Source organism: Biomphalaria glabrata, chromosome 1, assembly GCF_947242115.1.
Source record: "Biomphalaria glabrata chromosome 1, xgBioGlab47.1, whole genome shotgun sequence".
NCBI lineage: Eukaryota > Metazoa > Mollusca > Gastropoda > Planorbidae > Biomphalaria > Biomphalaria glabrata.
The window spans coordinates 74,707,876-74,733,643 of NC_074711.1; the positions used below are offsets into that span (position 1 = coordinate 74,707,876).

General features: G+C 37.2%; 1 protein-coding gene across 5 annotated transcripts in view; it reads right to left on the bottom strand.

Annotated features, from left to right (window-relative positions):
- The window catches only part of LOC106057202 (twist-related protein-like), a 39,125-nt gene that overhangs the window by 5,145 nt on the left and 8,212 nt on the right, over positions 1-25,768 (bottom strand). The window contains exons 2-4 of one of the 5 annotated variants that reach the window (XM_056014125.1): positions 17,905-17,962; positions 17,179-17,268; positions 7,757-8,595 (exon numbers count right to left, since the gene is read on the bottom strand). In XM_056014125.1, the coding sequence (XP_055870100.1) occupies positions 7,790-8,595; positions 17,179-17,239 (867 nt within the window). In that variant the 5' untranslated portion in view covers positions 17,240-17,268; positions 17,905-17,962 and the 3' untranslated portion in view covers positions 7,757-7,789. Of the gene's footprint in view, positions 1-7,756; positions 8,596-17,088; positions 17,973-25,768 lie in introns of those variants that run through there. The other 4 variants (XM_056014144.1, XM_056014122.1, XM_056014136.1 and 1 more) reach the window with 4 other exon arrangements.

Below are 25,768 nucleotides of genomic sequence, written 5' to 3' on the forward strand. Positions count from 1 at the left end.
AACCTCCATTATCCGGATTTATTGGGAACGGGGTTGGGGGGGGGGGGACTGTCCAGATAATCGATCGTCCGGATAACCGAATGCGAAATGTAGAATGTAGAAGGTCAATTTCACCATTAATGTAAATAAATAATTAATGTAAATGAATGTAGAGGTATGCCGCTATACGTAAACATATAATTCAAGTAAACTATACAGGGAAACAAAAGCTTTATGCGTAGTTGTCTACCACTTAGACAACGTACTGTAAAACAAAAACAAACTAAAGGCAGTTTGAATATCAAATACCAGAAAGAGATACGTTCTACTGTAACTTAATTCTAATTATCACAAACTTCACATTTAAATATTGAAATTAGAATAAAACATTTTTTGTAAGACTTGTAGTAAACGTTTGGTAAGTTATTTTTTTACAATACCTCTATTCAAGTCAGAACTTCATGGAACCTGGAACCAGCCAGGACTTTGATCTCAATAGACGATTTTTCTAGAAATTTAACAGTGGATGTATATCGGCGAAAAAGGAATTACTAGCTCGTTGGCCACATTGGGGAAAACTCTAGTTTGACCGTTATAATTTTTCAAAGTAAAAAATAAATAAATGTAAATTTGGCTTGACTAGACTTAGATCTAGAGCCAACATTGGCTCGGGAATTCCCGAATGTAAGGCTTGATTGATTCAAGAGTCTAATAAATTAATGCTCGGGAAAATTGTGCGCATCGTCTTGTAAGTCTAGATTTAAATCTATATCTTTGTAATTAGTCAATACAAACAAACAGTTGTTTATTAAATTTAAAAGTTGCTCTAAGTTTATTGATACATTATCTAAGCTTTGCATCTATTTCTACGTAAATCTTACATAGATAACGTCTAGATTCTAGGTGTAGAAGTAGATCTAGACTAGATCTTAAGAGTTCTAAGTGTAATATACGTACAATTAACTAATCTGTATCTTATACAATGCCCGCCGGCCTAATTGCTAGAATCGTTCTATCAAGAAGCTGACGGTGTCAACACCACGAGCATGGAATGGGTTGCCTGAGTCAGCCAGGAAAACCAGTGACTTGGCAGAATTTAAGTCATTTTTTTAAATTTTTTATTGAATTTTAAGTTGTATAATGGTATATTGTCTGTTTCGAAAATGTTTTTGTTTTAAAATGTTTTTCTTGTTTCATTTGTTTCAAAAGATTGTTATAAAAATGCAAGTCTAAGGTTTTTTTTGTCTACTCGTGTCCTAAAGTGTCTTAGGGAGTACTAAGACTGAACAATGACCTCGGCACTCTCATTACTCACCTCGTTTACTTTTTTTCAAATTTGTATTAAAGTATTAAAATACAAAAATTAAAGAAAGAAATATGTCGTTACAAAACAACTTTACAAAAAAAAAACAAAAAAAAACCCACTTTAGAAATGAATGACAGACGTTTACTTTAAAATGACTAAGAGAAATAAAACTAGAGTCTAAATACATGCCCACTTAACAGTGCTGCACCTAGAGTCTATGAAATGAGTCCCGAATCACCCTTGGTACACCACTGTCTTTATAAATATATGGCCGGGTGTAAATTAAATGTCCGAATCTTAACGATAAGTCTAACCATCTTTTCAAACGAGTGTCAGTAAACGAAGACAGCCTACAGACCATTGGATATTTAAATGGTCAACGTGGTGGTCTGTCTGGTCCAGCTAGAAGTTATTGTCAAGGCCAGGTGCTGAAGTAGTGGGCTTGGCGGCAGTTACCAACCAAGAGCCGTGGGAAATGCCGGTGCTCACCGCCCTAAAATCTAAACAGAATCGGTAACACAACACGACAGCAATCGGCAATTGGCTAGGGGGGGCCTGTAGGGTTGTCATCGAGCCGCCTCCACTTGCTCACAACAGGTGATCTAGTCTTGAGATGGGGCGAGAGGCTGAATATACAGCGTGACGGTCCCCCACGGCGGAGCGGGAAATGTAATCCCTTGCAAGAGCATGAGACGCTTGGCTCGGAGTGAGTAGTGCAAGTTTGGAGTCACGTGCGTGTAAAAAGGTTAGGGTCCTAAAATCTTGTAATTTACAACACAATGTATAGATGCATTTAATATGAAAACTTATATATTCCGATTAAGTGAAAGAGTAAATAGAATACAGTCAAATGCGTAGAAAATATTTTTTTTTCTAACTTGTCTTGATGCACATAAAACTTTATTTTTTTTTTTACAATTTGAAATAAAAGTATTGCCATTCTTGTTAAAAGTAATTTTTTGTTCATCAAAGGTTTACATTTAATATGTCCTCTATGTGACAATGGTTCAGAAAATAGAGTTATTGGTTTATTAACCTAGATTGCCTTGTCACTGGCATTTATAACCTTCAAATCTCAAACTTGTCAATGAGAAAATAAGGCTCTTTTAAAACTTAGTTGCTAGCGCCACTTTTTACCTGACACTCGACGTGATGCCAGTCTTCACTAACGTGATGCCAGTCTTCACTAACGTGATGCCAGTCTTTACTAACGTGATGCCAGTCTTTACTAACGTGATGCCAGTCTTTACTAACGTGATGCCAGTCTTTACTAACGTGATGTCAGTCTTTACTAACGTGATGTCAGTCTTTACTAACGTGATGCCAGTCTTTACTAACGTGATGCCAGTCTTTACTAACGTGATGTCAGTCTTTACTAACGTGATGTCAGTCTTTACTAACGTGATGTCAGTCTTTACTAACGTGATGTCAGTCTTTACTAACGTGATGTCAGTCTTTACTTATGTGATGCCAGTCTTTACTAACGTGATGTCAGTCTTTACTTATGTGATGCCAGTCTTTACTAACATGATGTCAGTCTTTACTAACGTGATGTCAGTCTTTACTAACGTGATGTCAGTCTTTACTAACATGATGTCAGTCTTTACTAACGTGATGTCAGTCTTTACTAACATGATGTCAGTCTGACTTGACTCTACTTCATTAGTCTGTGTGATGTGAGTGATTTCCCAAGATTTTGTATTGATAGGTCAAAATGACGCATGCCTAGACTTAAACACTGGCAAGGTTTTGTGGTTACCAGCCAATGTTTGCTTATTTAAAGCAAGACATTCACCTGAATAAGTTAAAATTAAACAACTCTCTCGCCCTACGATCAGGAGGGTTCAAATCTCCTCTTTCATTCATATGGATAAACTCAAGAAGAGTTGTGTAACGTTGTATTAATTATTGCTATATTAATCTATTTTCCACATGTTCACAGTATTCAATATCAATGTAAGTAATTTGTCAATGGGAAGAAGGCGAGAAAAGCAAGGGGCATTGGTTTATAAAGAAAGAGGTTAGAGGTCAATGCTTACAGGTCAATGTTAAGTAGTCAATGTTTAGTGGTCGATATTTAGTGGTCGATGTTTAGTGGTCGATGTTCAGTGGTCGATGTTCAGTGGTCGATGTTCAGTGGTCGATGTTCAGTGGTCGATATTTTTGCGGACGATGTTTGAATCATGATAATTATTTTTTAAAAATCTATGCAACATCTAAATGATGAATCGAAATACAAAATAATTAGTTCAAACTATGTATATTAATTTGTTTACTTTTTCTATGTAAGAAAAGTTGTGTATTAAATAAAAGAAACTCACCCCCCCCCCTTGTTTTGGATGTTTGATCAGACACACCTTTTTCTTGAGCACAGCATTCATTTTGGTTCACTGTCTACCCCCCCCCCCCTACTTTTTATTGGCCCTCTCCTCCCCTTCTGTTATATTTACCGCCGTAAACTTTTTTTTTTTTATATTTCCGGGGCTATCGCCCGACAAAACCAGCCTCGCCTGTCATCATTCATCAGACGAACCGGAAGTTTTAATTGGTAATGACATAATGAAGGTCGACCTGCATGTGCATGAAGGGGTGGGATATTTTGATATTCAGGAAAGTGGGAGGGTAGAAGTCAGCCCGATGCTCAAGAAGTCAGACGGAAGGAAATTAATTAATTATTCTGCTCATTTAAAAATATTCTTTCCCTTGAAGTTTACTTCTTATTTTTCCGCCAAAATGTATGCGTTACAGACTGGAAGCACCGATCTCGTAACACACCACAACGATGTCCTGAAACAAGGTTTGTAAAGTAGTTCTAAGAAAGTAATATTGTATATTTTCCAACCAAACCTACATATGATATATATCTAAGTTATGTGGAAACTAATGAAGTTCAATTTTTAGTTAAAGAATCTAGATATATATATATCTAGAAAGATCTATTTAAATGTAAAATCTAAAATTATTATTATTAAAATCAACATGCTTTAAATATTTAGATCTACGATTGTCGAAACGCGGTACGGTTTATCTCCGTGGAAAATAAAGGAAATTACCTTTATATCATAGATTTGCGTGACTAGATTATACTGTGATTAATAACCTCTTCTATTTAAAATTTATGAAATCGAAAATAGTATTATTTCTAAGCTTTGAAAACTAAAGATCATTACTTTAATGAGACAGAAGAGCGATTTCCAAGATTATAAGGCTACGTAATACGTATATAATCTGATACGAAAGTTGGCTCTGTTTCCGTCTAGATATAATATATATATATAGGTCCGTGATCTGACTCAATATCAAAATCCTTAAGTTTTATTGTTAGGGTGTTTTCTTCCCACCTTGCTCCATCTAATTAGAAATGTTACTGTGTGAACTGTTGAAAAGACGATATAACATGAAACGGATTTTAAACCGCTATTAGTTTTGCATGTCTGTCTGTCAGTCCCGTTTAGATAGAAAAAGTAAAAGATATTCTAAACTCGATATCATGGTATTTTAGATATTACAAAGTTCTAATGCAACGGCTACAGTTTTGTTTTCAGAAAGCTGACCATTTGATTTTTAAAATGTAATATACAAGCAGTTTTGTTTTTAAATACAAATAAAAAACTTTAAAAACAAATAACGGAATTCAGGGAAGGTAATTCGCTATTGGTAAAAAAAAATCATCTGTAGTCACATTTAAAAACTATTAATGGTAATTATGATTTTTTTTCCATTTATTAATATGTAAAATATACATTCAAATGTTTATTTCTTTATATATATAAATTAAATCCAAGCATTCGCTTTACTTTCTGATTCCTCCTGCAGCGAATGTTAATTTGCACCTATGGTAAATCCAAATGGAATCTAAATTTCAATCTTATTTAAGAATTGAAAAACACTTTGTCAATTTGAAACAACTGATTCACTTACATTGATTTAATAATTCTATGATTAATCGCATTACAGACACGATATGATGTTATTGTGCTATCAAGCATCTCTAGATCTACATTTATTATTATAATGTAAAGGAACATATTACCATTCGACAGCTTCGCTGGGTCGGACACTTATCTTGCATGGGAGATGACCGCAAGAAGTTGTGTGCCAGTTTCTTTTGGTGTAGAAGGCATGTTTCAACGCTTCTTCAACTAAGTATATAATTGCACATTAAGTTTCTAGCATTGTCATTACTTTTAAGTTACATTTTGAGTGGTCATTATCATTGTCATGTTCGTCTGGACATTTACAAGGAAATAACAATATGTAAAAATACAAGTACTGACATCTCTGATGTAGGCCAGTTTATTTATAGAAGCAACTCTCTCACTCTCTGTCTCTCTCTCTCTGTCTCTCTCTCTGTCTCTCTCAACCATTGGTCTCTTGCTGGGCTAGTGATGGAAGAAGAGCATAGAGACAGGATGTAGCGCTATGAAGAAAGGCGCCAACGACGCGAACGATAACTCTGCCTGAGATTTCCCTGGCGGTGAGCCAACAAGGACTATGTCACCCTCAGAATACCTCGAGCCACGGCTCCCCTGCCATCACGTCAGTACAGTTTATGGAAAAAGCCTCAGTCTCGCCTCCAAGACGAAAAGAAAGGGGAAAAAAAAAACTCCCCAGGAGCATTTGAAATGTTAGTTCACGGTCACTGAGAAGTGTAATTGTAGAAGGGCGTTTTTTTCCTCCCTCACTGCCCCCCCCCCCTCTCTCTCTCTGTTCTATGTAAACATTTCCCTCTACCCCTCCCACTTTTCTCTGTTACTAGTTGATTTCTTTGTTAATGGTGCCAAACATGAGCCCCGGGATGCAAGGAAAGAAATCTAGAGTTGTTTACAACGGAACAGTCTGACCATGTCCTGTGCATTATGGGATTCCAAGAACACGCTTTCCTCTGCTTTGAGGAATGGTCATGGTTAGAACAAAAACTCCGCTACGCTTATTTCCTATGAAAGATGCTAATTATCTTTGAAGTTTCAATCCTACAAAATTAATCTAGAGTACATGATATATGTCAAGAAGATGCAGTTTTGTTTTTGTTTGGAAAGATGTCTTTATTTTTTTTTATTAAGTATTAGTAAACATTATATTGTGAAGATAATTAGTCCACGACTATCTCCTTGAGAAATCATTTATATGCAACGATTACTTAGAGAAAGTCAGTCCACGGCTGTAACTAAATTTCTGTGTATAAACATTAAGAAAGAAATCACATTATTTAATTCGTCTTGTGCAGACTCCCCTCTCTAGCCCCTCCTCTACATTCCCTCCATTAAACGTTCCCTGCCCTTAACACAAATATATTTGGATACGAAACTATGCTAAAAAGTTAACCCTTTTTTTTAACCATATTAAAATACTTATGAGATCTTTTTTTTTTCTTTAGAAAAGAACAAGCGCGGAACACCGCAACATATAAAACAGTTAAGAGAGTACCTAGCTTTCAAAATTCAATTGTGGTTCCACAGACAGGGGAGACCCTTGATTTCAATATTGCGTCACCAAAATCAGAGAGCCCCTTGTTCTTACCTCTGTGGGGTCATACTGCAAGTAAACTCTAGTACCTAGTAGATCGTAATCATAATCTGATCCATCATTATCTGATTGCACCCCACCTCTATTAAGTCATTCCAACTACTCTCTAACTTTGCATTAATAATACTACGTCATACAAATATGTATTGTATAGGTCAATTTTTGGAAATATCTTTGAAGTAAGAAACAGACCGCAGAGATAAATGGAGACAAAATAATGGACTTTAACCAGTCCAACGAAATGATGCTGGTACAAAGGGATGACCATACACATGCCGTGAATAAGTCCTTAAACATACAACATCTGTTCTTAGTTTTACTCACTCTGTCTGTCTGGTAAAGAGTTTGAACATGTTTTTTCTCTCATTTCCCATTCTCGAATCAAGCTAAAAATTTACATAATTATTGATTGGATCTGACAAGACATGAATTGATAAAAAAAAAAAAAATTAACTATTGATTGTAGGTGATCAATTATTTTGTTTGATTTCAAAATAAAGAGAATAAATGCTACTTAATGAGAATATATATATATGAATGAATTTATTCCCTTATTACGCTTAGACACGTTTATTCTGCCACTTCCCATTCTAGAATCAAGTTGAAATTTCACATAATTATTTATAGTCGATAACACAAATCAATCCAAAATATAACCAATTTGTTGATCATATCATTTAGAGCTAATTAATTAATTTTGTTTTATAGATCAGAAAGGATGCTAAACCCTTTTTTCAAATTTTCAGATATATGGAGATTAGCGGTTCTTTTCGTTCTACAAGTTTTGTTTTTAAAAGTATTTTTTTTTCTATTGCTTGTTAATGTATCTAAATGACAGGTTAGGGAAACCCCATTCTTCTAAAATTCCTATCTTTAATATGAAACCAATAAAGCGTTTGAAGTATCCCAAACAGCTTATATTATGTCAAGGTCATGTTCACTCACCTGTTACATTGTACATAAGTGAAATGCCCAAATTTAATGTCCAAGCGTTGACCATGCCCCCTCCATCCTCCAGACACTGAAAGCGTAGCTCAGCCTCTCACTGGCCACATAACTACAACTGCTATTCAACTTAGTGTCTGCTTCATCGCTTCTGAGAACTTGATACAGGAAGTCAATGTACCGAGACGCCAGCTTCAATGTCTGGATTTTGCTCAATTTATCAGACGGGAGCGTTGGAATGATTTTCCGGAGCTGGGAGAACGCCTCGTTGAGTGACTGCGTCCTCTGCCTCTCCCTCACGTTGGCCATGACTCTCTGATTCTGGAGGTCTTCCATGGACTGTGTCTGCTTCTTTACCTTTTTCCTGCTACTGGGTCCTGTCATCGCCGCACTGGCGTCACCGCTGTCTGAGGATTGTTCTTGACAGGTAGGTTCGGTGAAAAGGTTCTCGCGCTGTTGGTACCCGGGACTAACGTTCTCCAGTGTTTCGCTTTTGGAATCCTCGTCCAAAAGTGTGAAGTTCCTTTTACGGGGACACTTTTTTACTTCCGGTTTAGTGAGGGCGGATGTGACGTGTTGCCCTGACTGAAGGAAGTATAGCGACGAGTGGAAAGAATGACCTTTGCGCTGTTGGTCCAGGTCGTTGGAGTAGGGATCAGTCTCACCATCGGTGGAGCACTCGGCTAGCGAGCTTGCTGGACTATGGCTAGTGACAGGGGAGAGCAAACTGGTGTCGTGCCTGCTGCCAGGATAATGGAAAGTCTCTCTGTCGTTGACTATGTTCTTGTCATTCATGCTTCTGTTGGAAGGTGATGTCCGCTCTGAAATCATGGCTAGATCTGTAGAGTCATAGGAAGACACGAATAAATCAATCAGAAATAAATACCTTAATAATTAGAATAATTTAAAGATTGAAAAGTTTCGTAATTTAACGTAACTAAAAATGTGTATCCAACTACGAACAATACAATTCTACCCACTAAAAAAAAGTGTATATTCACTAAATGTGTAGAGGCGTTACTGGTATCTAGAGAAAGATGTGGGCTAACAAACATTTCTTTAACTGTCATGTCATGTAATGCAAATCGAAATAATATAAATTAAAACAAAAATTACAGCTGCCTATTTTACATGGCACCGTTGTTAAAATGTAGAGCAAGCCTGGCTCATAGCTACTTTCCAATGGTAGTTGGCAACAGTTTTGCTTCTTTAAACGCCATGGCTCTGTCGCTCGTACTTTTAAGATTGAATGACGTGCGGGCTGAACATGATAGAGTTGAAATGTTTTAATAGTATGAACAAATATTTATAGTGGAGGACAATATATAGCGAGCACTCTCCACAACAGTATTATCATCCTAATCAAAGTGGCTTCACTGCATGCGAGGCCACATCTATGGATCACGAAAGAACGGAGATATTACACAATCTTCTTGAACAATCAAAATGTTTATTTCCTTTAAAGAAAGAAAAAAGGTCGCAATTGTTTGTTTACTATCCAGTTTCTATAGTAACTAAATATCTACCCTAAACTGTCGTCATTTTCTGCCTAAACATAAACTACGTTTTGGTTCTTAATTTGATACCAATTCATCGATATATCCTACTTTTGCTACCAATGTGTCTTTAACAGCATGCAATCCACAGAACTTCTTTAAAGGGAAACTCCGATGGTTTTTCAAATTTGAGTTATTGACATATTTAAATTCTGCGTAAAAAGTTGTAATAGTAAACATTTTATCATTTTTTATTTAAATGTTTAGAAACATTTATATTTAATAAATTAGACAGTAAATTCTTGAAATCTAAAAAAATAAAACGGGGTTCTTTTATATTTTGTTTTTAGGTTAGGCATACGTCACTTCCTTCAACAATACTGAAAGGGAAACTAGATTCTAGATTTAACCAATAATATCGCTTCATTCTTACAGTAGCTGTTAGGCTGTTAGGCTTAGTGACGACCTAGTCCAAAGCTATGGTACAGTTATATAGAGAGAGATAGATCTAAAAGCATTAGGATAACCAACTCGAGAAAAAAAGTAACATTTTCATCTAAGCCTCTCCCTGTCCAAAGAAGTAAATAGATCGTGTGTCTGACGGATTCGAGCAAGCTGGTCAGTGTAAGGCTAGTCGAGACTACGTGTAGCCGGTCATGACAAGACAACCAAGCGATAGTGTTGTGTGTTGAGTGGTCTGGCGAGAAAATACACACTGTCGTGGTAAGTCAAGAATATAAATCTACTTTTAACACTCATTTTTTTTTCTTACAATATCTAGATCTATCTGCATAGACGAAGATATATTTCTTTTACGAGCATGTAAACTTTACTGTATGATTAAATTAATAGGTTTGTGTGACGTCACATAGAAACCCGGTGAAAGTCTGACCGTTTTTGATGCGCAGGAAAATTACGTCAGAAAAACATCAATTACTAAGTTATTATTGCAAATACAAACAAAATAATAATATATTCATTATCTGTAATTCAAAACACATATTATATCAAAAATTGGCAAAACCATCGGAGTTTCCCTTTAATAACTTGATTCACATAGAATAATTCTAATCATGTGGTAAACGGTAAAATCCTACACCTTAGGGAAAAACGGCCAACAAAGGCCCAAGCTGAACCTCAGATCGACCATGTCTCAAACTCTGATACTGTCTCCGTATAAAATGTAGCCAAGCGGTTAAAGTCCTAGGTTTACAACAATGATTCCATATGCAAGACGAGAAATACCTAAAATTAAACACAAAACTTAACCTAAACGGTGTAAAAAGTATAGTACGACAAAGTCCAGGATGTAAACAGGAGGAGCCAGAACCCTTACCATGGCCAGAGACATAATGGAGACGAATCGAAAACTCACCCTACAAAAACAACATACCGTCCACCTCAAAGGCTCGATACAACATACCGTCCACCTCAAAGGCTCGATACAACATACCGTCCACCTCAAAGGCTCGATACAACATACCGTCCACCTCAAAGGCTCGATACTACATACCGTCCACCTCAAAGGCTCGATACAACATACCGTCCACCTCAAAGGCTTGATACAACATACCGTCCACCTCAAAGGCTCGATACAACATACCGTCCACCTCAAAGGCTCGATACAACATACCGTCCACCTCAAAGGCTCGATACAACATACCGTCCACCTCAAAGGCTCGATACAACATACCGTCCACCTCAAAGGCTCGATACAACATACCGTCCACCTCAAAGGCTCGATACAACATACCGTCCACCTCAAAGGCTCGATACAACATACCGTCCACCTCAAAGGCTCTACACAATATACCGTCCACCTCAAAGGCTCGATACAACATACCGTCCACCTCAAAGGCTCGATACAACATACCGTCCACCTCAAAGGCTCGATACAACATACCGTCCACCTCAAAGGCTCGATACAACATACCGTCCACCTCAAAGGCTCGATACAACATACCGTCCACCTGAAAGGCTCGATACAACATACCGTCCACCTCAAAGGCTCGATACAACATACCGTCCACCTCAAAGGCTCGATACAACATACCGTCCACCTCAAAGGCTCGATACAACATACCGTCCACCTCAAAGGCTCGATACAACATACCGTCCACCTCAAAGGCTCGATACAACATACCGTCCACCTCAAAGGCTCGATACAACATACCGTCCACCTCAAAGGCTCGATCGTGCAGCATTTAGACTAGTGAATAAAGCACGCATCCGACAACTAGCCAGTACTCCTGATTTGGTCAGGTCAGAATGGACTAGACAGATACCCATCAGTATCTCTTTACTACACAAACGCCTAGTGTTGGGGCCGAGGACAGAAGCCACTGTTTAAGCGATGATCCGGCCTGGGCGTCAGGTGATAATAGATTGGATAATATACCTAATGGCTATCAGCACCGTGTCTTAAACACAACACCCTTCGTGCCTGGCATAGAAAAGATGATGTACGCGATGGAAAAAAAGATGGGGGGGGGGGGGATTTTAAGGTCAAGGTGCTCCAAGTGAAAGTCTATCTGTCTGCTTGTATAGTGGCGGTTTGGTGTCTGGTAGGGGAAGGGGCCAGGAAGGAGACAAGAGGAAACATGAATCTTGCGGGGTGTGGGTGGAGAGCGTCTCCCAAAGAGTAAGATATTATTTCTGCTCCAGTAACGTACAAGGTCTTCTTGAAAGGTAGTCTGAGTTATTTTCCATTCCGGAAGTTGAGTGTGACTGTTAGGAATTATGGGCTTGTAACGAAATTGGATCAAATACCTTCTGTATTAATTTTAAATAGACTAATGTATACTAGGAAATATATGTCAGATCTAGACACGATACTATCAAGCTTGAGCAGTAAGCCCTCTTCAACCTTGACCTTATCACATGGAATTAAAGAGTATAAATTTCATAGGTCCTTCAATAATAAGAAAATAATAACACCTTATGAATATACATGTTTTAGTCTAGTCATGAATGTTAACTAGCAATGTAAACTCTTTTCAACCATTGGTTTTCCTGGCTGATTCGGCTAATGGCACTTTGGAAGAAGGAACACTTGTACGAATTTGTCCTGGTACATGAAATAAATAAGTGGAAGCGCGGTGGCTGAGTGGTAAAGCACTTGGCTTCCAAACCTGGCGTCCCGGGTTTGAATCCTGGGATTTTTTTACTTTCGGGATCCTTAAGGCGCCACCGAGTTTACGAAAACAAATATACAAAAACTCCAGACATTTTTTAATAGATGCATACGCCGGATTGTAGGAGAGAACTAACCGAAAACCTACAGTTCAGGATATCAAAAAGCGAAAGTAGAGCTGCGAAAACCAGCTGCCAATGTTGCAAGGCAGGCACTTGATTGGAATCCGCAAGGAAACAATAAAGTGGGCAGACCCAAGCAAACCTGGAAGAGGTCAGTCATCAGTGAAGCTGAGGATACTGGAATGACATGGGACCAGATGACATAAAGCAACGTATTCAGAACACCGCCGCACGAATAGCCCTTAGAAAAACAAGACGAGATTCTGTTACTACGCTCTTGCGCATGCTCCTTTGGCTTCCCGTGAAAGCGAGAATCGATTACAAGGTCGCCACACTTTGTCATCAGAATATATATATAACAATGAGATGCCCTTGTACCTTAGTGGACTGATTACTCCATATGTCCCCCAGAGAGCCCTGCGCTCAATGGATTCAACGCTTTTAGTGCCACGTTTCTCCCTCAAAAGCTACGGTCTGCGGGCTTTTTCAGTGCACGGACCAAAGGCTTGGAACTCACTCCCCATTGATCTCAGACAGACAACATGCTACAACACTTTTAAGAAGAACATTAAGACCTATCTATTTAAAACTTTTTCAGATTAATTGTCATTTTAACTGTCGTGTTTGTGTTTGTAATGTTATTACAGCGCCTTGAGTCTACATTTTGTTTGTTATGTAATTATAAGCAGTGCATTGTCTGCACACACTTATAATAATAATAATAATAATAACAAAACATACGAACAATTTCAAACAAAATATACGACCCATCTTGACCTCTCAAAAAGTTGGATTGGATTCAATGATTTAATTGTAAATGCAACAAAGGAACTCTTGACTGTGTATTGTGCACTATCTGTCAATGTGAATGACATTAGTGTATCCTATCTTCCTGAGAGAGTTGATCTATGTCTGTGTTACAATTACACAAGGTTCTTAATTAATCTCAACGAATTAAAAGATTAAAATATTTCTAAGAATAAATAATCACAAAGAAATATAGGTCAAACTCTTGCAGCCTGTCAAGAAACAAAATCAATTCCAACTTTATGTTTAAACAAGATAGTAAACTAAACATTCATATTTTGTTTGGTCATTGAAAAAAATAAAAGGAAAAACAATGACCATTATGGGAATCGAATCCACGGCATTCGCTTTATTAAAAAGAAGCACTATAAACTTCGCCACCCTTGGAAAAAGAAATACCTTTTCAAATAAACTGAAAGTAAACAGTAGTGAATGTAACAAGCGATGCAATCTTTGATACGTTTTTTTTTTATTTTGTTCATTAATAAATGTCAATTAGTGTTTCTGTTTTGTTTGTTGGTTTAAACAATGAAAATTAAATTTAAACACTTTATAAGTATCAGCGATAAGTTCAATTACCTTCACAATGGTTTCCAAACTTATCTGTTCTGTAATTTTAATGAGATGAAGTTTAATAAAATTGTTTATTTCAAAAGCAAAAGATAAACCAAAATTAGATCTAGTTCTACTGGACCCACTGAAGTAGTGGTAGATCCTCTGAAATGTTCATTTATGCACTGAAGTAGTGGTAGTCATGTACTAGTGGTAGACCTTCTGAAGTAGGGACTAACACTAAAGTAATGATAGACTTACTGAACTAATGATAAATTTACGCTGAAGTAATGATAAACATACACTGAAGTAATGATAGACATATTGAACGAATGGTAGACTTACTGAACTAATGTTAGACTTACTGAACTAATGGTAGACTTACTGAACTAATGGTAGCCTTACTGAACTAATGGTAGACTTACTGAACTAATGGTAGACTTACTGAACTAATGGTAGACTTACTGAACTAATGGTAGACTTACTGAACTAATGGTAGACTTACTGAACTAATGGTAGACTTACTGAACTAATGGTAGACTTACTGAACTAAAGATACACTTACACTGAAGTAATGATAGACTTACTAAACTAATGGTAGACTTACTGAACTAATGATAAACTTACACTGAAGTAATGATAAACTTACACTGAAGTAATGATAAACTTACACTGAAGTAATGATAGACTTACTGAAGTAATGATAGACTTACACTGAAGTAATGATAGACTTACTGAACTAATGATAGACTTACTAAACTAATGGTAGACTTACTGAAGTAATGATAGACTTATACTGAAGTAATGATAGACTTATACTGAAGTAATAATAGACTTATACTGAAGTAATAATAGGATCACTGAATTAATGGTAGACTTAACTAGGTGTACAGCTAACAAGTAACATACCCGCTAAACAAAAAATATTAGTAACTAATTAGAATTTGTTAAATTAGCCTATATACCGAAGCAACGACTTTAAGATTCCTAAGCAGCTTAGTTGAAAGTTAAAAACACACAATCTTAAACTTATCAACTCTAGCTATACCTGGTTAATTTACTGCAACTAATAATTCATTATTGATCAAAGATTGGACACATTTCATTTCAAAGAAAGAATTTCTGCATCATTTAACAATGTGTCAATGTAGACACTTTTATATCTCAACATTTTTTTAATGTAAGTAAATCTACAGATCGGCCAGGACAAGAGTACTATTGATTACATTTTGTGCACTCCGGCTGATGCAAAATATAAATCATTTTCTAAACATAAATTGATTTATCGACCATTTCGTTTCATATATTAATACCTTTTGGTCACCTGGAGTCTGCCCACTTGACGGATTTTACCCTAGGCTCTTAATTAGATTCTGTTTGAGGACACTTCAAACACGTATGTCTGTCGATATAATGTGAATGTCATTGTGACGGAGTAATGGAAATCTGAACTAGTGTGAGTAGGTCAGCTTTTGTCCCTCTCAGATTAATTTGTATTATTAACTACTCATTGAAGACACTAATTGAATTATATTACGCATCAGAGTAACAAAGTAATTTTATTATTTCACTACGGGTCTTAGACACTAAATAATTGTAAATTATACTACGCATTGGAAACACTAAATAGTTCATGCTATTATATTAAGCATTGTAGGCCTACTATTATACTACGCATTAAAGACTATTTAAATGTTTCTTTTATGACTCTGTGCACTGGAGACATTATCTCAATGATCTTAAAGGCCCCTACCATTAAACTACACACTTGGACACTGTCTAAAATGTGTTATAAATTATATTGCAAGCATATACTTTTGGCTAGACATTGAAAATGTTCAATCCCACAGAACTAAGTTTCCATCACAATATCTGTGAATGAAAGCTGCGTTTAAAATGAAATCGTATGGTAAATCTGTATAATTTACAACCAAAGTTTCACGAGTTTGGAGTAAGAATCTTATAACTTACACAAGTTCCTTTCAAGGATAAGATAATTACGTACATATGTATTAGTCGTGCATGTCAATTTAAGACTTAACTACACTAAGTTATTGGTTTTCATGGCTGATTCGGGCAACCCGTAGGGTCCGCTATGCTAGTTGGTACCAGTGAAGAAAGAGAACTTATAAGAATTCGTCTTAGCCTATGGAAAAAAGGTTCCTATAACATCTACGTGACTTGTTAAACGTCCTCAATAAGAATACAGCTCTATCAACGAAAACATTGATTTCATACCAAGTTTATATGTAGAGGTCCTGGCAGCGACATTAGCACATCTCATTTTGAAACTTAAGACATGTCATTTGGCTCTAGTCAGATACACTCGGGGGGGGGGGGGGGGGGTCCACGAAAAACTAAACAATGTCAAGGACGCTCGATTGAACTTTCAACTTGCCAACTAAATAAAAGTCACAAACAGAAGAGCTACAAAATGTGCATACACATTATTACAAAAGTGTATCTACACTGCCCTTAGTTTGCACACCGGAGACACCACAAAGGTTTGCTATTTAATAGATCATCCACCAGGTATGAAAATGTCCAATAGATACAGCAGTTTTGTGTGTACACATTCAAATCCTTAAAATGTGTATCTCTAAGCTGTTGGCTAATGAAATCACTTAGTAAAAGTTTTACAAGAGATCTGTTTAAAACAAAATTAATTTTATGATTTTACTAGTAATCCATTTAAAACAAAATTAATTGTGTCAGTTGACTCACGCAGCATATAATCAAGGCTAAACTAAGAGGGTAGACACGTGTGATTTCCGCGACACATAATTCTGGACACGTCCGATCCTTTTTCTGCTCATTCCACTGCTCAATGCGTCTTTAGTTTTGAACTATTGAACCTACAGTTTGCAATCAAGTTGTTTTTTTTAAATGAAATATTAAAACAAAAGATCAAAAAGTTTTACTTGCAGGCAGAGGACGCGACAAATGAAGGAGGCTGGTGATCAACTTTATTCATGTATGTAACTTTTATAGAATATGTTTCAACTAGCTTATTTTGGCACTGGAACATTTCAAATATTGACTGAATTAAAATTTAAAAGAAAAATAAATTAACAAATCGCGAGTTTGTTTTCCTTTTGTATTTTTAGGGATCCTTCTATTTGTTTGATTTATAACTGTACAACTTAAAGATTGTTTAGAAATTGTAATTATATTTTTGTTGAATTATTAATTGACCTATTGCTATCATTAAGTAAGACTTACAAGACTTATGTAGCTTAGTTCGACGTTAGTTAATCCGTATGTTTCCCTAAGATAACAGAAATACATTTTATTTTCTTAAAGTCCATTTACCTGAACGATACGCTTGCTCCTTACTGACCGAATCCAACTCCTGACGACAATTTAAGACCATCACTCACTGGTCACTGGAGAAACCTTGACCTTCAGAATATACAAATCATAACACAGCGCACGAATCCGAGAATTGTATAAACAAGTTAGAAATATATTTGTTGCTTGTTTACACACAGAACATTAGATCTACACTGTGTCATAGAACTTTAGATCTATGCTTCTGCTCCTTATTTTTCCTTTAGATCAATTTAAAATTACATCAAAATAAATTCTGCATAAAATAGAACAGTTTTCTTAAAGTGTCCAGTTTTTTTTTTAATGAAATATTAAAACATCAACAGATGAATAAGCGTGACATGCAGGGAAAGAACGCGACAAATCGTAAGAAAGGGAAATAATCCTGATGGTACTGTGGAACTTCTATTCCACAAGTCAACATGGCGCAAGGAATGTCCAATTTTGTCAAGCCTAATCGTATCTTATGAAACACTATCACATCCTTTGATGAGAAAAAAGCTACTCACACCGCGCAAAATCTTGGTAAGTAGGAGGCACTTAGCACGTGCGGTTATCAATAAGTGTTAAAGCCCTACATCCCCCCCCAGGGCCCCCGCGTCCAGAACATAACTAAAAGCGAGTTGTATCTTCCCGTCTCGACAGGAGAACACAGTCGACGCTTTGCACGTGCAAGCAATAAGAAGCTTAGGCACTGAAATTACTCACTGCAAGACAAACTAATCCGTTCCTTCGTGCGACATCGTACTCACTCTGAGAGATTTGTCTGAGGAGAGAAAAGAAGAAAAGAAGAAAACAGGGATGAGGGGTGGGGAGGAGAATGAGTGAGAGGGTCCTGTGCGAGCGCGTAAATTCGCCATCCCGCTACATCTTTCGCGTAGAAGAAATATTAGTAGAGGGGGAGGGGGGGGCGGGAAGGTGTGTTTGACTGTTTTGACCTTGTGTTTAACAGTTAATTCTGCTAGTGTTTAGTGTCCAACAGACAAAACATCAAGACTTAAAGAAATGGGAGATGGCACGAAACTGTGTACACATCCAGAACGGAAACCTGTACACAGGAAGCAAGTTTCAATAAAAGGATCACGTCATAGAAGTGACTCCAGAATGGAACCTGTACACAGAAAGCACGTTTCAATAAAAGGATCACGTCATAGAAGTGACTCCAGAATGGAACCTGTACACAGGAAGCACGTTTCAATAAAAGGATCACGTCATAGAAGTGACTTTAGAATGGAACCTGTACACAGGAAGCAAGTTTCAATAAAAGGATCACGTCATAGAAGTGACTCCAGAATGGAACCTGTACATAGGAAGCACGTTTCAATAAAAGGATCACGTCATAGAAGTGACTCCAGAATGGAACCTGTACACAGGAAGCACGTTTCAATAAAAGGATCACGTCATAGAAGTGACTCCAGAATGGAACCTGTACACACGTAAGCACGTTTCAATAAAAGGATCACGTCATAGAAGTGACTTTAGAATGGAACCTGTACACAGGAAGCACGTTTCAATAAAATGATCACGTCATAGAAGTGACTTTAGAATGGAACCTGTACACAGGAAGCACGTTTCAATAAAATGATCACGTCATAGAAGTGACTTTAGAATGGAACCTGTACACAGGAAGCACGTTTCAATAAAAGGATCACGTCATAGAAGTGACTCCAGAATGGAACCTGTACACAGGAAGCACGTTTTAATAAAAGGATCACGTCATAGAAGTGACTTTAGAATGGAACCTGTACACAGGAAGCACGTTTTAATAAAAGGATCACGTCATAGAAGTGACTCCAGAATGGAACCTGTACATAGGAAGCACGTTTTAATAAAAGGATCACGTCATAGAAGTGACTTTAGAATGGAACCTGTACACAGGAAGCACGTTTCAATAAAAGGATCACGTCACAGAAGTGACTTCAGAATGGAACCTGTACACAGGAAGCAAGTTTCAATAAAAGGATCACGTCATAGAAGTGACTTTAGAATGGAACCTGTACACAGGAAGCACGTTTCAATAAAAGGATCACGTCACAGAAGTGACTTCAGAATGGAACCTGTACACAGGAAGCAAGTTTCAATAAAAGGATCACGTCACAGAAGTGACTCCAGAATGAAACCTGTACACAGAAAGCAAGTTTCAATAAAAGAATCACGTCATAAAAGTGACTTTAGAATGGAACCTGTACATAGGAAGCACGTTTCAATAAAAGGATCACGTCACAGAACTGACTTTAGAATGGAACCTGTACACAGGAAGCAAGTTTCAATAAAAGGATCACGTCATAGAAGTGACTTTAGAATGGAACCTGTACACAGGAAGCAAGTTTCAATAAAAGGATCACGTCACAGAAGTGACTTTAGAATGGAACCTGTACACAGGAAGCACGTTTCAATAAAAGGATCACGTCACAGAAGTGACTTTAGAATGGAACCTGTACACAGGAAGCACGTTTCAATAAAAGGATCACGTCACAGAAGTGACTTTAGAATGGAGAGAGATCCAGAGATGTCTCATCGCTACTTCGTTTGAGTATCTTCGATTGTGTGTGATTCGCTCTGGGTTAATACATAAGTATAAACAAGGTTTATTGGAATTGAACTATCGTGGTGAGGAACCTTAACGATACAAGCGATTATTACTTTGGGTTCTCATTCACATGGATAGTGTGGATTGATTTTCTGGTCAGTTTTAATGAAAGTCAGTTTTAATGAAACTCCTACTAAAGGTTTTGGTCCACTGTGGAAAGTCTATTACACGCTAACTTTTTGGTATATTCGGTGTACAGAATGAAGGAAATGTTGAAATACATGTTGTTGTTGTTTGTTTCATCACAACAAAATTAAATTTTCTAAATTGTAGCTCATTTGTTTTTTTAATTTAGTTGTAAAAATTGAGGTTCAATTTATCTCCCTTTAAGAAGTTTGGTTTTTCGTTAAAATCCTCAATGTTTTAGAAAGTATACAATGACAAGAGAATTAGCCGACTTTGTTGAACAGAGACCTCTGACTGTGACCTTCAACTTTAAGCGCGTTATTTTCAATAGTATAATTTTACTATTGTGAAGCGTGAATGTTGGTACACATGTTGAATATTTACACGTGTAACCATGCCAATATATACCATTAGATTAAACAAAAAGATTGTACTAAAGACTTTTGCAATATTTTTTCTTTTGCTTTCATGACATAATCTGCTATACATACGTAATAAATCAATAAATCAAGATCTCTCTTAAACTGTCGTATTGTTTCGCATGAAACTTCGTACACATTCCTTTTACTTCCTAGGTGCTAAGAACCGGTGTTGACAGATTCGCAGCCTGACCACCGCAATATGCGAAAAGCCAATAACTCTTTCAAACCTTTGTATTTTATTTTCCCCACAAGGCCGCATTCTATTTATAAAGCATTTTTTTTTCATTTTTCCTAGTCTACTTATTTGAAATATGCCTTACCTCATTTCCGCTTCCTTTTAAAAACAGAACAAATATTATCCTAAAAGCATTAAAAAGTTATGTTTAGATTCTTTTTCTTAAGATTAAAGGCTATGAATAAAATGTTTAAAATAATCATAGATATATATAGACTCAAAATCTGAAAAGTGTGTGGCCATTAATCGGAGGATCCCTTTAGATGCTGACTACAAAAAAAAAATAACTAATCCTAATAGCATTAAAAAGATCTATTGTCATTTCGATCTAGATCGATTGTCATGTGGCATTCAATTGGGACTTTCGGAAATTTTTTTTTTTCTCTAGGCATGAAACTGGTGGTAGGAAGAAATGTTCGCGTTGTCTAATACAGAACATTGCTTGCTGTAAGATTAAAGGTTGGGGAAAAAAAAACTTTTAAAAAAGTGGGGGGGGGGGACGGTTAAAATATATTATAGACTGAGTGAGAATTCAGAAGAGAAGAAAAGGTATTGAGTATACGAAGAACTAACTTTTTGCTGGGGGGGGGGGGGGAAGCTGATAAGTAAAAGTGATACTAGAATTAATAGGCCCAAAATATGAGAGCGTGTATGAAGGTGGTCTTTCCAAATCAAGTCAAAAGTCTATTGCTGAGTAATTACGATGCGCAGGTTAAACAAAACCAAAATGGGGGTTCCAGAGAACAAAAGAGAGAGAGAGAGAAAGAGAGAGCGGGCTGTGAAATTTCATTGTGACAAATACACTAATTCCAAGTCTAAAAAAGTATGTTAGGTTGACCGTTAAAACCTGGCACGTTTATTAAAATTTTTAAATTAAAAAAAAAAAAAAGAAAAGGATGTGTTCAGCCTTTAGGTCATAATAAGCAATATAAAGCCAGGAACCACTCGACAGGCGCTGTGTACTGCTAGTTGTTCTATGAATGTAAAACTGTAGATCTAGATCCACTATACAATCAATGTTCAAGAGACACTTGAGCATAGAAGTCGATGAGGTAGTGTGTTGTGAAGGCGACAGCAGCATCACATTCTGACGTAATTGAAGTTGCACCTCTTCATGTGTATTTCCTCTGCTCTACGCGGTGCACCGCTGTGCGCTAGCTTCCATTAAGACCGTGAACGCGGAATGATGTCCTGGACGTTGAGGACGACAAACTGCATGAATACTTTTAGAGATAGATTTCTAGTTTTCTAATACCTGTCAATGGAATCTAAACTAAATATTATTTAATTTATTTCAATCCTACACTAAGAGAATCACAGAAATTGTTTCTCTAAAAGTTACAGAACGCAAAAACCAAAACTCTCTCTTGGTGTTGGAAAACACTTCACAATCCTAGCAAATATTCAGATTCAATCTCTTTAACATCTTGATTTAAAGCCTTAATCTTACCATAAAGAAGCGAAAAAAAAAGAAAAATGATCCAAAAGTACCTCTTATTTTTGAAAGTCTTATTTAGAAGATCTATTTGCTTAAAAATTTCCTGTCAATGAATTGTTCCACACATACGCACGTGTAATCATGCGATATGACTTTAATAATAGGTTTGGAAGTGATGCCGCCCCCGCCCCCTCAACTGCTTTCCCCATTGAGCAAAGTGCTACATGCGTGTAGCCAGTAAGAAGGAAGCTAGTTCATACACGTGCTCCACGGTAGCTCACTTAATGAATGGTGTTAGGTCACAGGGTCTGATGGTGTTAGGTCACAGGGTCTGATGGTGTTAGGTCACAGGGTCTGATGGTGTTAGGTCACAGGGTCTGATGGTGTTAAGTCACAGGGTCTGATGGTGTTAGGTCACAGGGTCTGATGGTGTTAGGTCACAGAGTCTGATGCATTTATCATAACTCATACATTGATATCTCTGATGGTGTTAGGTCACAGGGTCTGATGGTGTTAGGTCACAGGGTCTGATGGTGTTAGGTCACAGGGTCTGATGGTGTTAGGTCACAGGGTCTGATGGTGTTAGGTCACAGGGTCTGATGCATTTATCATAACTCATACATTGATATCTCTGATGGTGTTAGGTCACAGGATCTAATACATATCATAACTCATACATTGATATCTCTGGTGGTGTTAGGTCACAGGGTCTGATGCATATCATAACTCATACATTGATATCTCTGGTAGTGTTAGGTCACAGGATCTGATGCATATCATAACTCATACATTGATATCTTTGGTGGTTTTAGGTCACAGGGTCTGATGCATATCATAACTCATACATTGATATCTTTGGTGGTGTTAGGTCACAGGGTCTGATGCATATCATAACTCATACATTGATATCTCTGGTGGTGTTAGGTCACAGGGTCTGATGCATATCATAACTCATACATTGATATCTCTGGTGGTGTTAGGTCACAGGGTCTGATGCATATCATAACTCATACATTGATATCTTTGGTGGTGTTAGGTCACAGGGTCTGATGCATATCAACTCATACATTGATATCTCTGGTGGTGTTAGGTCACAGGGTCTGATGCATATCATAACTCATACATTGATATCTCTGATGGTGTTAGGTCACAGGATCTAATACATATCATAACTCATACATTGATATCTCTGGTGGTGTTAGGTCACAGGGTCTGATGCATATCATAACTCATACATTGATATCTCTGGTGGTGTTAGGTCACAGGGTCTGCTGCATATCATAACTCATACATTGATATCTCTGGTGGTGTTAAGTCACAGGGTCTGATGCATATCATAACTCATACATTGATATTTCTGCTAGTGTTAGGTCACAGGGTCTGATGCATATCATCACTCATACATTGATATCTCTGATAGCTCCATTGTTTGCCTCACTCAGGCGTGTACATTTTTTTCTGTTGAATTCTTTCCATGAAAACTAAAACGCTTCTGACTTTCTGTAGCACTTACTAGCTGAGGCCCGTCCGACTGGTGGATAAAAGGGAGGGGGACAATTTTAATCTAGAATTGGGGTGTGTGGGTTGGCTTATTCCGTAGTGTAATATGGTGCTTCCTGATTTCTTGTCAAACACAATGTGCACCAGAAGCTGGGGTAACACAATTACATTTGTGCAACATGATTATAAATTATCAAACTTAAATTTAACTGCTGACTTCCATTTCCTGTTGTCATCACTTCATTTTGTAACCAGTTACTTCCATTTCCTGTTCTCATTGCTGTCACTTTGAAACTAATTGAATTATTAAAAATCTTCTGTTCTCATAATACAAATAATATATGTTAAAAAACTGTGTTTTCCGAGTAGTGCTATTTGGTATTGTTGTGTGTAAAAATATATATTAGTGAATAAATGTAGATAAAAAAGGTGTCTCTCTCTCTGCTTGAATTAATTAATTTAAAGAACATAAATTGATATAAGGTTTCCGTAGAATGCGGTTATCTGTTCATTGTTTTACTATTCCCTCACAAGAAAATGGGAGGCAAGTATACGCAGAACTCACTAGTGTCGTGCTTCCGTTTGACATCTTAAAATAGGGATTCTACACATTATCCTCATTAGAGCATAAGATATTGGTCTATCAATACTGTAGTAACTTAAGGGAGGCAACTCAACGAGATATAGATGTTTATTTACATGGGGACATCACATACATGTAGGACAACATCTGCCTTGAGCACAGCCTCTTTATCAGCTCTGACTTGGGCGGAAAGCGTTCTATTTTTCTAATCTTGACATCTTTCCTTGTCAGGTCTCTGATAGTGCGCACATTCTGCACTAGCTTGGATGGCGGTGTGCATGGCAGGGTTATAACAATACATTTACCTTGTCCAACAAGCTTTCATTGAGACATTTTCCGAAATTATCCCCCTTCACTTCTTCGTGTTTAATTACTCTCAAAGGACTGATTGCGTCTTTGGACATTTACATCTGTACTATATAAGATCCGCTATATAAGTACACTATTATCTAAACATCATGTAAACTATAGTTCTTCTGTTTTACATATTGCGGATGTTCTTTTAGAATTGAAGGTTCTTACATCGTAGCCGGGACAGGATTCGAAATCCTTGACAATTGAGACGACAGCCCAGAGCGCATATCACAAGACTAGTGAGGTGAGGCAGTGATCCAAGATGCTTAATCTTCGAAGTCTTGACAATTACGATGAAAATATTTTAGAAATATAATTTGATGTTCCAGTTGATTGAGCGCAAGACACAAAATATTCGCTTTTGATAATTGTGTGTGCCTGCATGTGCTTAATAAGTAGGCCTAGTAAATGTGTGCTAAATGGGAGTGATATAATTATCTAATATACTTTTATTTCCATTTGCAAAGTATATTAGATAACTATACCTCAGTCCCATTTAGCACACATTGACTAGGCCTACTTATTCAGCACACGCAGGAAAATGGAAATAAAAGCCATTACTCAAAGGTTGTATAACATATACTAGTACGGTTATGTTTAGATGTCAGTAATCTATATGATTGGACTATGAATCTGTGTGGTTGTTATGCTGTTTTTCGAATCTAATTCGACCAGAGATGGACCTCAAGAATGTAAGAAATATTTCATCTCAGTACAAATGTTGTAGAAAGACGTGTTCAGATCTAGTTCGCTGTAGACGAACATTGACTCTTGGCTTCGGTCAGGCAGAACAGGTGGACTTACAACATGAATTTGAGTTATTTGTGTGTGTGTTCAAGTGAGTTATTTGTGTGTGTGTTCAAGTGTGCGGTGTGCAATAAATATCTCAGAGACATGTCTCGAAGGCTAGGCTGGGTGGGAGGCGGGAAAAAAACGAGAGGAGGATGTCTAGAACAGAAGGTGAGGACTCAGGAGTTTGAGGCTGAAGAAGGAGGCGTACACGGCATAGTTTTGATGGGAGGGCAACCGAGGTTTTAAGCATCTAGAGTTTCTTTGCCCCTCAGCATCAACATCATGGCTCCGGGAGTACTCTAGCATTCAAGTGGCTCCTGTTGCCCTCCTCCTAGTGGTATCTAGTGGGAGGCGGACAAGAGATGTTCAAATGTTGACGCTAGCTTGAGCGCCACTTTCGCCCCGCGCTGCTTCAAGGGACAGAATAAGTGACTTTCTCATTTCCCCCCGGTGCCCAAGGCTGTTTATTGGCTGTGAATCCAATCCTGCATCAAGCGCATTAACTCTGCCCAAACAAACTAGCATAGGTTAG